General features: G+C 43.6%; 1 protein-coding gene across 9 annotated transcripts in view; it reads left to right on the top strand.

Annotated features, from left to right (window-relative positions):
* Nucleotides 1-12,746, top strand: part of CADPS (calcium dependent secretion activator) — a 483,924-nt gene that overhangs the window by 304,455 nt on the left and 166,723 nt on the right. For all 9 annotated transcript variants that reach the window (XM_079114383.1, XM_079114382.1, XM_079114375.1 and 6 more), the window contains exon 9: nt 1,350-1,416. In XM_079114383.1, the coding sequence (XP_078970509.1) occupies nt 1,350-1,416 (67 nt within the window). The remainder of the gene's footprint in view (nt 1-1,349; nt 1,417-12,746) is intronic.

The raw sequence follows: 12,746 nt of genomic DNA, 5'->3' as shown, positions 1-12,746 counted from the left end.
AACTTCTGAGTACAATTTTTTTTTCAACTGAGAGCCCCTAAAATAGGTCAAACCCTCAAATTTTTATTTAGGAGCATTCTTTCATATGTTCCAAAATGGAAATTCAGTCTGCTTCTAGGTGAATGAAGATTTGGAAGTTGTCCAGTTGGTGTGTGTTAGCAGGTGATGCCAGCTGAGAAACTTGAGAATTTGGTTGTATCTAAGTATCACCAGATTGCTCTCCTCCCTTCAATCTGGAGAGTCTGCCTGGGGCCAGGCTCACCTCCTGCATCACTTCCAGGTCCAAGTGCAGTGATCCACATGCCCCATGGGGTCGTTCCCAAAGGAATTAGTAACAGATTTTAAAATCTCCAGAGTACTATGGCATTTGCCAGTAAATGGATGTAACTGGAGACTCTCCTCTAACTGAAATAAGCCAATCCCAAAGAACCAAAGACCAAATGTTCTGATATGCAGATGCTAATACACAATAAGGGTGGCTGGGAGAAAAGAAGTTCATTGGATGAGATAAAGGGGAATGAAGGGAAGGGAGGGGGAGGGGAATGGGAAAGACAGTGGAATGAAGGGGACGTCACTTTCCCATGTTCATATATGAACGCACGACCAGTGAAACTCCACACCATGTCCAACCACAAGAATGGGATCCTAATTAGAATAAGCTATACTCCATGCAAGTATAATATGTCAAAAATACATTCTACTGTCATGTATAACTAAAAAGAACAAATAAAATAAATTTTTTTAAAAAATCTCCAGAGTGCTTTGAGCTATGCCTCTGTAGTTTTTAACACTCCTTTTACTTTTCTAAATATTGACAAATTTCCATCAATAGAAGAGCATTTGGAGAAGGGTGGAAAGAGTAGGGAGAAGCCCTTTGTTGGTATGGAATTCCTTCCTGTAATATGCTTTTCTTGCATTTGCCAAAGGATAACAAGGGAAGGTTTTCCTGAAGGACACCTGGCAAGAGGTGAAAAAGGTGGAGTTGTGAGATTTTACATTCCCCCCGCACCCGGACTCCCACCGGGTACAACATCTTTCAGGAAATTCCCTACCTAAAAGACTTCCAGCATATCAACATGTTAAGTCACCAGATGGTTTTCAAGGGTGCTTTCTGGAATCAGTCAAGGAATCTGAGTCAAGTCTGATGATGGACCACAGTTCCTCCCATACCTAGAAGCAAACCAGGCCCACTACTCCTTGTTCTCACGCCAGAGCTCCCAAATCTGCATTCTGCTCCTGGGTTCCTGCATTCCCAGTGAAGGAGTGAGTGCCAGGCTTCCTGGTCAAGTGTGTTCCCCTGTGTACTCAGCCAAGCATTAATGCAGCTCTGGTCTTTCTCTTTCCCTTAGGTATTTATGGGCCATCGGTAAGAATGTCTGGAAGAGATGGAAGAAAAGGTTTTTTGTGTTGGTGCAGGTAACTCTTTAATTCAGTCTTAAGAGCTATCCACGATAAAGATGTGCTAGGAGGAAGGAATGCGTTTTCACTGAGGTATAGCTTACACACTGGACACAAAGCTCAAACATTTAGCTGGATGAATTTTTACAGATTATATATCCATATAAACACCATTCAAAGAAGGAAACAGAACATTTCCAATGCCCAGGAGGCTCCCTCTTGCTCTTTTTCCTTTTTGATATCACTTTAACATTTTTAAAAAATCAATGCAAGCCTGTTAGTTTTACATTCTAACAATACAGACGTTATAAAATAAATAGGGTAGAGAAGATCCTTCTCTGCTCAGTTCTCTGCCAGGGATGGAGGACCCCAGAAAGGAGCAAGTATATGTCTGATTAAGATAGCAGGGACATTGACATTGTCTTCAAATAATTTGGTATTTCTAAAAGCTCAGAAGTAAGCATGATGAGAAAAATCAGAATTTAGCTGGATTTTGAAACAGATATTTCATTATTTAATACATTTGATTTGGAATTACCTGCAGGGGAACACTTCACTCTCTTAAGTGCTGGGGCTTCCAAAAATCTTCAGTACCACCCCCCGTAACTATGTTTGATAGACTATTTCTTTCCAGATCAAAGCAAACAGAAGTCTTCCTGTGTCTCTACAAGTTATTAACACAAACTATTATAGAAATTTTTCCACATTTGTGCATATAGCTCTGGCTTCATCCCTTGTAGAATTGTCCCCTTTTGAGGGACAAATGTGGGTTATTATTAGCAATACTGTCCTGTAATCCCAGCATTTCAGGAGGCTGAGGCAGGAGGATCGTGAGTTCAAAGCCAGCCTCAGTAACTTAGCGAGGCCCTAAGCAACTTGGCAAGACCCTGTCTCAAAATAAAATATAAAGAAGGGCTGGGGATGTGGCTCAGTGTTTAAGTGCTCCTGGGTTCAGTCCCCAGTACCAAAAAAGGACAATGTGAAGAACATCTGTGCATTTGTAGATAGAAATACAAATGAAGTTGCAGCTATTGATATTAGTGATACAAGGTAATATAGAAAGACTATCTTGGTTCTCTTGAGTGTTTTTAAGACAGAAGTTTTCCAGAAATAGTAATAGTGTATCTTTGAAAAGTCCTTTTTAAAATTTATTTTTTGCATCAGTATTTTTTAGTTACAAAAGAATTTGCCATTATTTCTTTCTCATTTTCAGACTCCCCCATAGTATTTACGCTATACTTTGGTTTGCAAAATTTTTATGTAAGCTGTACTTTGAAAGATGTCACAAAGTGAGCCAACTTGTAATTTAGTGATAAGTGGGGCTTACTGGGTCACTTGACTGGTATTGAGAGTACTACCAATCATGAAATCTCACTAGAAAGCAGCCCCCTTCTCAGTCTAAATGACCTTGACAGGTCCACCAACTCTGAATTTCCACTCCTGCTACTACTCAAGTATCTGCTATTCTGCTAAAGCAAAATGAAGCTCTCAGCTTATAAGCAAGAGGCAGTCAGTCTTTGCTTTCATAATTCCTACAGGGTAAAGCAAAACCTTAAAGCAAATTAGCCAGAAAGAAAATTTTGGAATGATGCACATCCCCCAAAATGACCCTTGGTTAAGCCATGGAAGACATTCCATTCTGAGATGCCCTTTGTCAATCCATCAACTCACCAATACTTACCAAGCATCTGCTTTGCACAGGGCACATTGAGAGGACATGGAAGAGAATGACGAAGTCTGGTCTCCCTTCCAGCAAGGCATCCGTTAGGGTTCTTTTTATACAAACAGTAGAAATAGACTCAGCTAATTAAGTTCAAAACTAAAAGAAAGAAAAAAAAATGAATGTACTGGAAGGCTTGGAGGTGGCATGTAGGATTCTTGGAAAGGCCAAAGTCCAGGTGTCACCAGTGTGGTCCTAGGACAAATTGGTTTTGACCATATTCTATCCTGCCTCACTCCGCTGGAGAGTCAAATTTCAGAGGTAATAAGATTGAACCAGGTCTGGGGTTATGGCTCAGTGGTAGAGCACTTGCCTAGCGTATGTGAGGTACTGGGTTTGATCCTCAGCACCACATAAAAATAAAGAAATCAAACAAAGGCATTTTGTCCATACACAACTACAAAAAATAAAAATAAAAAATAAACAGATCAATCCAGTGTGAGTCATGCACCCAACTTTTAGCAAGGGGAAACTTTAGCATTTTGACTGATGGTCCCCGTGGACTGTTTCTGGTACAAAAGAAGGATGACTGGGCAGGCCAAAGCAGCCAGTGTCCACTTTAAAGAGAGCCCAGTATAAATGGGGAGACAGGAGCACATGAAAAGAAGCGATGCTGAATAGGGTGATTCTTGCCCCTTGGTGCATCCCGAGCTTTTGGCATAGCACCTCCTCTTAGAATCGCTTGGGAGGGTGCCTGGACTCCCGGAACAGGCTTTGTGCAGTTTCAAGACCAGTTCTGTTTCTGATTCATCTTCCCTCTTTTGCCACCACACCTCTATACACTTCCTAGTCCAGTGCTGGTACGGGCATCCAGGAACTGTTTGGTGAAAGACAAAGGAACAGAGAGAAGTAGCCAGGCAATGCCAGGCTGGTTCTGAGAAAGGAGAGAGCATGTGACCTGGACAGAGGGTGAGCTATCTTGTCCCAGAGAAAGTGGACGAGTGGCCCTTGCCCCATGACATGAATCTCCCCTCCATCCTGAGGCCACTGGACACGTGACTTTCCACCCAGAATCTTCACAATGACAAAGTGCTTAGAAGACATCGCCGATCTCTTACTTTGGAAGAGACTTTAGAAGGGGAAACTCTTTAGGAAAACAGCAAGAGGAAATGAGCCAAAAATCTCAGCAAAGCCGTGTCTGTGCAATCTGTGCTGGACCAAGAAGGAGAGAATGATTTTCTTTTTTTTTAGGCTGTGCAACTGGAACACAGATGTTTTAGGGCCTTCACACTGAGCCTTCCTCCAAGAGAAGATGAGAATCACACAGTAGCTCAAAAGCAAGCTGTGTGCTCACTTCTGAAAATCATAAAAGGGCATCTAAGGCTCGGCGGTTTTCCTAGAAAGGCGGAAGAGACGAATTTCAGGATTTTGTGAGTTTTTTTTCATGCAAAGTCTGACTCTGATTCATTTTAAAGAGCTATTGAGTGCATTGGGTGGCTCTATCCTCCAGATTAAATATTCCATTTCAACCTAAATCAAATTCCTCCCTGACAGCCTCAGTGACCTGTAGAGGTGACATGACAGCCCCATCATCTCCAAGCTAATGGGGAGCCAGTATGAGAACTCAGGTCTTCCGTTTCCATCCCTGTCCAATTTATTTATTGCAACAATGCCTACATGTAATTTTGATGGCCTACCTAAAAAATACTGCCTATGTTATTTTGGGAAATTTTCCATTTTTTCCTTCTCCCCAATTTATGTGACCCACAATTCAAAAGCACTCTATCAAAATGATAAAGAGAAGAAAAAAAAAAAAAAACCCCACTCCCTTTGAAACACCTCAGTTGCCAACACTGCTACAGGAGACAAGTTCAAGGTCACCAATCCTGGCCCAAATCAGAGGAAGCAAAAATGGGTCAGGTTGTTTGAAAAATGAATGGCAGTCCAGGCAGTGAAGATAGGTACCCAATAATGGCATGCAGGGAAGAATATCATTAGTTGGACATAACAATGATTTCTAGTCTTTTTTTTTTTTTTTTTTCTTTTTTAGCCACATCCAGACACTGACACTCAAATGCTAAAGTGAAACTAAAAGACCCAGTCTGGTCAAATCTGAGAGAAAGTGTGGAAGCGGGGAAGGGAGCAGACTCCCCTAAATCTGCCCTCACCTCCCCAGGCAGCCTTGGCAGGATTTCTGTTGGCAGGACACTATAAAAAAAACTATGAAACAGAAAGGATATTGACCCAAGTGACTTTCTGCATTTTTGTTCCTCTTAATTCAGATGTTCAGTCTTATGGAATCTATTTTATAGAGTTAGCAACCCACATTATCCAAAATACTTATGACTTTATACATTAAATTTGATACAAGGGAAATTGTTTGAAACCCCTAAAAGAAAGAGAGGACATCTAGTATCAGTATCCCCCAATGTCATCCTCCATCCCTCTGCCCAACACACACACACAGTCCACTTTAGTGTTTGTTACATACAACGATTTAAATTCTCCCTATATGAGTTCTTCTCCTATTGCTACTACTAGGAGAAGGAAATGATGGATGATAAGGGGGATCCCTCTAGCTAGGGAAAAAGGACATCTTCAGAGGGGTGTTGAACCCAAGCAGTAATTCTCATTTTGAAGGACAGGGATAAAAATTATTTTGGAGTAGTCTGAAAAGAATGGGACCCTTCTAAATGGGACAAGAAATTGCTGGGGACACATTCTGAATCTGCAAGGGTATGGCAAGGGTCAAACACATTGATTATCATTGCTATTAACGCTAATGTGATCAAATCATTGGTAATAATAAAACTGCTGATTCTATGGAGCTACACTTGATAGCTAGATGTGGAAGAGGTGAAACACAGGCCAGAAAGTCTCACCTCTCCTCTATATTTTTTTACTGTTTTTCTTCTCTGTTCAAAAGATTTCTGATGAATATCAGTTTTTTGTTGGTCTCCAAAGTATTCCTGGGACATTTTTTCCCCCATGATAGCACTATCAAACCATAATGTGCTAAGTTTCTTCTAATAATCACTTACATTTATCTGTTCCCTCATGGTTTACAAAGCATTCAACAAGCTGGTCTTCACACATCTTCTGCACTATAGTGAGGACAAGTATTTCCCTGATTTCACATTATGGGAGACTGAGGATCAAGTGGTCAAGTGGTCCTCTAACACAGGTCCTCTAAGAGCCAGTGCCTTCCATAATTAAGGCTTAAGATGGGGCTGGTGCCCAAAGAGATTTATGCATGTATAGTGTTCTCGACTCCCTACTTTGCATCACATAAAGCAGTGTGGCCCCTAAACCCACATCCTCTCTTTCTGATTTCCTACAGGGTAGATGACTAAAAACACTTGACTATTCCAGCTTTCAGAAAAGATGCTAGATTTGAATGAGATAAAATATAGTTGGATGATTTCACATTCCTGGGAATACAGCAGAGTTTGATATTATATGGAGAATACAGTATTAAAATAAGCTAGCCACAAAAATGTATTATAAGACACATAAGCAGCTGAGGGATTTCTAACTGAATGAATGCTTATTTTTTGGCTACTCGACTTCACAACTGCCCTAAACAGCATTTATATTTATATTCTGGTTGCCAATGTCAAAAATCATTGACATCAGGGCTGGTGATGTAGATCAGTAGTAAAGAGCTTTCCTAGCATGGGTCAGGCCCCAGCACCATCCAAGGTGAAAGAAAGAAAAAAAAAAGGAGAAAACCTGTATTAATTAACAATCGACCAGTCTTCTGGCTTGTCTAGGTCCAGGGATCAGGTAATGACATCAAGACTTGGTCTATCTATAAAAGCAGTCCTAGAATAAGGAAAGCTTCCTTTGCCTAGAAAGCCTACACACAGGCCCTGAGTGAACTCTCATTGGCCCAGGTGTGATCATGTGCCCATCCCTGCACCAATCACTGCAACCAAGGAGATAAGGAGGCTGATTGGCCAGGCCTTGGCCACATGACCCACCCACCCTGCCTGACCCTAGAGGTATAGTTTGCCCCACACAAATCACTTGGACTGAAAGTAGGAAAAAAGGGTGGTTTACCAAGAAAACTAAGGATTCAGTTGCCAAAGAGAAATGCACAGTCTCTGTGTGCACTCCTAAAAGTTAAGAAGTGGCCCATAGAGGCCTGGGGGAGAAGCTCAGTGGTAGAGCACTTGCCCAGCATGCACAAGGCCCTGGATTTGATCCCCAGCACCACCAAAAAGTGGTATCCATTTAAAGATCATGAAACTGTGTCCCAGCAAAATTATGTGGACTGTCTGGGGTTACACAGCTATAGAAAGTTAATGGGTCTGAAAATCAAATCCAGTCTGTATAATTCCAAAAATATGCTTCTTCTACCACACCAGATGGCCTTCTTGACGTCAGTCAGGAGTCTGGGATTGAGATATCATAATCTTTTGTTCACAACCACCTCACATTACAAATGGTCCTTAGTCCCCAGCAGTTGGGTGCTTCATACCATCAAAATTTGCCCATCTTCAAATCTTGGCTCAGTCAGTCACCTTCCTCATGAGTACCTTGTCCACCTACCAAGTAGGTGGTACCAGGTCTCACAGTACCCTGGGCCTCTCTTGTTATTACTTGCCACTATTAAAATAACACATGTCTGAAATAATGTGATTAGCATCTGTACTTGACATAAGGACTGGAATCCTGTCTGGGTTTTTGCATCTTTATTTTCCCGCATCAAACTCGATACCTAAGTATTTACTTTTCTAAAATATATGTATGTGAACTTTGGGCAAACTAGTAACCAGAGTCAGTAAAAGCAACAGCAGATAAATTTTCAAAGAATAGTGGAAAAAGCAAGGAAAGGGAATTGAGGAAACATGTATTCTATTGTTAGGTTGTACACCCAAGCATTTCAGTCTTATCTAGATGGTAGGAGGAAGGGGAAGAAACAGTCAGAGACAAGAAAGGGCCAATCTTCTTGTCTCACAACTGGACTGTATTTGATAAATACACTTGAAACTCTGAGGCAACCTCAAAGGTTTTGAATAGATCCTATGTGTTAGAACAGTGAATCTCAAATATAAGTATACATTAAGAAACATCTGAGATGTAATCCCAGCAGCTCAGAAGGCTGAGACGGGAGGATCTAAGTTCAAAGTCAGCCTCAGCAACTTAGTAAGGCCCTCAGTAACTTAGCAAGACCCTGTTTCAAAGTAAAAAATAAAAAGGGCTGAGGATGTAGCTCAGTGTAGTTAAGCACCCTTGGGTTCAATCCCCAGTACAAAAAGAAAAGAAATGTGTGCGATAGTTATGAAAAATGTAGAATCTTTTTTTTTTTTTTTTTTTTTTGCGGTACTGGGGATTGAACTCAGGGCCTTGTGCTTGGGAGGCAAAAAATGTAGAATCTTAAAACCCACCCTGACCTGAATTTGTTTTGCTTTTTATTCATTCATTTGTTCATTTATTTGATGTGGCAACCAAGCATGCTCATGCACTCTACCCTGAGGCAGGACCCAGCCTCCTGACCTGGGAAGCTGATTCAATTGGTCTGACTTAAAGACTGCCTATTGGTAACTTTCCCGACCCCGGGCACCTAGCACAGAGCCAAAGGGTTTCCTGTGTATCAGGGGTCCAGCCACCTTTACATTAAACCTTCATGACCATTCCCTCAGAAGTCCCAACAGCCAGCCAGGTGCAGTGGCACACATCTGTAATTCCAGTGGCTTGGGAGGCTGAAACAGGAGGACAGCAAGTTTGAGGTTGGCCTCAGCAATTTAGCGAGGCCCTCAGCAACTCAGCGAGACCTTATCTCAAAATTTAAAAAATTAAATAAAGAATAAAGAGATGTGCTTCCTTGAGAGTCACTGTGGTTTCTGGCTTAAGCAGTGCTTGGACAGAACCTGGTGCTCAATCACACTCCCTCCAGTTGCTCAGAGCCAGCAGCCTTTTGCCACCTCTGCTCAGCACCCTTGAACAGCCCCTAAGGTGTGTGCTGCCACTCCAGCCCCACGCAGCTACCAACTAGGACCACCTTGCAGGTGTGCCAGACCTGCCACTGGAACCCAGAGGCCACCATCAACTTCCAGATCCACCTGGAGCTCTAAGCCTCCTACTCGTCCATGTTGTACTACTCAGACTCTGATGATGTGGCTTTGAAGAACTTTGCCATATATTTCACATGCTGATGGAGCTGCAGAACCAAGGAGGGAACCCACCAGGTGGTCGACTCTGCCTTCTGGATGTCAAGAAACCAGGTCGTGATGCCTGGGAGAGTTGGCTGAATGCAAGGGAATGTGCTTTACCCTTGGAAAGATGTGTCAACCAATCCCTGCGGGGACTGCACAAACTGGCCACTGACAAAAATGACCCCCACTTTTTGTGACTTCATTGAGAAGCCTTACCTGAATGAGCAGGTGACATCCATCAAAGAAAGGGGTTGACCACGTAACCCACTTGTGCGAGATGGGCGCCCCAGAATCTAGCGTGGCAGGATATCTCTTTGACAATCTCGTTTTAATCAGCTTTTTTTGCTGCTGCGACCCAAAAAAACCTCACAAGAACTATCATAAGGAGGAAAAGTTTATTTCTGGGGTTCACGACGGTTTCAGAGGTCTCAGTCCATAGACTGCAGGCTCCATTCCTCAGGGCTCAAGGTGAGGCTGAACATCATGGCAGAAGAGTGTGGTGGAGGGAAGCAGCTCACATGGTGATCAGAAAGCAGAGAGACTCCACTCTCCAGATACAGATATATACCCCAAGCCACGCCCCCAAGGCCATGCCCCCAAAGCCACGCCCCCAGTGCCCACCTCCCCCAGCCACACCCCATGTGCCTCCAGTCACCACTCAGTTAATCCCCACTAGGACTTAACTGGATCTCATATCACCTCATATCTAGACCATAACACAAGCACACCCTGGGAGACAGTGATACTGAGCACTAAGCCTTAGACTGACTTTCCTATAGCCACAGAATAACCTCCCTGGTCATCAAGGCAGCGTATGCCTATTGGTGTTACCTTTACCTTTTCTACAAACTGTACCAAAACATCCACTTAAGTGCTGTAATTTGTACCATTCCTTCAAATAAAGAAACCTGGATGCATCTTAGAAGTCGGAAAGTCAGCCACCCATGTCCAAGAGGCTGACAGGGAGAGTGAGGGAGTTCCCCCACCAAAATAAATAAAAAATAAAAAGGACTGGGGATGTAATTCAGTGGTGGAACACCCCTCAGTGATCCCATCCCCAGTACCAGAAAGATTAAAGAAAGATTACACATGCCTGTAATCCCAGCGGCTTGGGAGGCTGAGGCAGGAGGATCAAAGCCAGCCTCAGCAATTTTGTGAGGCCCTAAGCAACTCAGTGAGACCCTTCTTTAAATAAAATGCAAAAAGAGGGCTGGGGATATGTCTCCGTGGTTAAGTGTCCCTGAGTTCAATCCCCCCCACAAAAGAGAAGGTCCTAACTCCCCCATCCTTGATTCCACGAGAAGTAATATACAGCTGAAAATCCCAGTGGTGTGTCAAAAGCCTCGTCCTTTAAGCCCTCTCTCTAAGGGGCCCTGTCAGACAGTTTGCTCACCTCTGAGCTCCCTCGCTCTTCCTGTCAGCCTCTTGGACAGGGGTGGCTGACTTTCCGACTTCTAAGATGCATTCTAGGCTCTGCCGTGCCACCGGTGCTGTCCTGTTAATCTTTCATCAAAATACAATTTTTAAAACTTGTACTGTGACAGAAAAGTATGCTCTTCACTGGAAATACCTTCCACTTAGTGGGGTCTTATAGAAGTTTGAAAAGCAGAAGTTCCCAAGTCTTTGTTATGCCCCCTCCCTTCAAGTACTCTAGAAAGAAAGAAGGTTCCCCCAAACTTGCGACAATTAGAATGAGTCAAAGAACATTCTCCCCTCCTTTATTTCATAAATTGCCAGATCCTCAGTTTAAAAAACAAAAACAAAAACGTTTTTAGTAAGCCAACTCATATTTCCAAAGAAATCAAACCCAGTTGGCCAGGCGTGACTTCACAGCATAGCCAGAAGAGGGCAGCAGCAGACAGCAGGACAAGAAGCCAGCCACGAAATCCAAAGAGGAATCAGCCCTAGCAGTGCAGCAATAGTAAATGCAGGAATTTTGTAATAACATCCTTCTGTTGTGATATTTTTTCTGATCTCAAGTGAATATCAGCACCTCCCTGACTAATCACATTAATGAACTATATCGTCTCTCATGTCACCTGATGAAATACCAGGCAAAAATCCCCACTGAACCACTGCTGCAGCATCTATGATCACCAGCCTGCCGGTAATCCATCAGTCTGCTCTCTGGAGGACCAGTCACAGGTTGGAATCCCCAGGGACTATGCTTGGAGTGACATTTAACTTCAGGGGAAACTTCATCGGATTGCCCATACCTCTCTAGAACCAATCGGATGTAATTAGGGAATGCCCAATATAAGGTAAACTTTGCTCATGGGGTGTAAAGAGAACCAAGAGGCATGAATCCAGGGTCCCCCCCCACCTTGAAAGCACTTATAATCTACTAGGCAAATACACCTGCTGAGCTACACAATATTAGAACATTCATGCAAAACTCAAGCAAACTGCTTACATAAATGCTTATGTTGCGCGTCCAGAAAGTTCCCTACTTCTCAAGCAATAAGAAGATACAGATACAGATCCCTAGGGAACTCGGGGGCTGCGAGGAGGGACAGGTCATGGAGCTGGGCTGGGAGTCCAGTCCTGCGTGCTTTGCATTTTAGAAGCAGGGGATATTGTCGGTCGTTCTGTTTATTACAGAAAATTAATACAGGTTCCCTTACGAAACGACTCTTCAGGATCTGACCTGTTGCCCTTAGGACCCAGCAAAGTCTTGACGATGTCAGGAACCGATTCTGCGAATCCGGCACAGTATAAGCAAAGTTGAAGGGGAAGGTAAAGTTTTCATCAGGAACCAACAGAGGGCAGCAACAGACAAACCAACCCACCGGAACGGCTTTTTGAGAACACCTTTCCTCTTGCACCGTGAACTTCAAGAACCGACAGCCTGGGAGATGCTTATAGGTCTTGAGAGTCATTTAATTTTTTTTTTAATTTTTTTAAATAAAAGACTAACCTCACCATAGAGGAGACTAAAATTGTCCCCAGCTGGGATCAAAGTTCACTTAGAAAATGTCTCTTTGAATAAAGGGGTGACATCTGACATCCGTGGCTGGTAACCGTGCCTGCGAGCTTACCCTCCAGCTGGGGGGCGCTTGCTTTCCCGTGAACCAGAGGGAGAGACGCCAAGTATCCAGGCTGGGTCTGGATGCACCGTGACATGACCACGGGGTCCTGAAGGTGGGCCCGCAGCCTGGCGCGCCCACCCTGCGCTGGCAGGGATGCTGCCCCCGTTGGTAGAGTGAGGGCTGCCACTTAAGGCACCAGTGACAGCGGCCGTGCCGTCGGGGGCTGGGGATTGCTCCACTGTGACCGGCACCTAGCGATGGAGCGCTCATTGCTTGTGACAGCATGTCACAACCGTACTTGTCTGAAATGAAGGGAAGACTGTCCGAAGCAGCCCAGAGAGCTCCTCCAGTGAGAGTGCGAGCAGAAAAAGACCCGCAGAGCTCGATGCCGAGGACACATAAAATGCACACATAAAATGCTTTTTAATAAGGCGTAAACCAATGTTTTACCTTACGTCTGCAAGCGTGGCAGCCTCAGACAGGGCCATGATCATCTTA

The sequence above is a fragment of the Sciurus vulgaris genome (assembly GCF_902686455.1).
Source record: "Sciurus vulgaris genome assembly, chromosome: 16".
Lineage (NCBI taxonomy): Eukaryota > Metazoa > Chordata > Mammalia > Rodentia > Sciuridae > Sciurus > Sciurus vulgaris.
Note: the sequence above shows the minus strand (reverse complement) of the source record. Positions and strands in the feature narration are given on the sequence as shown.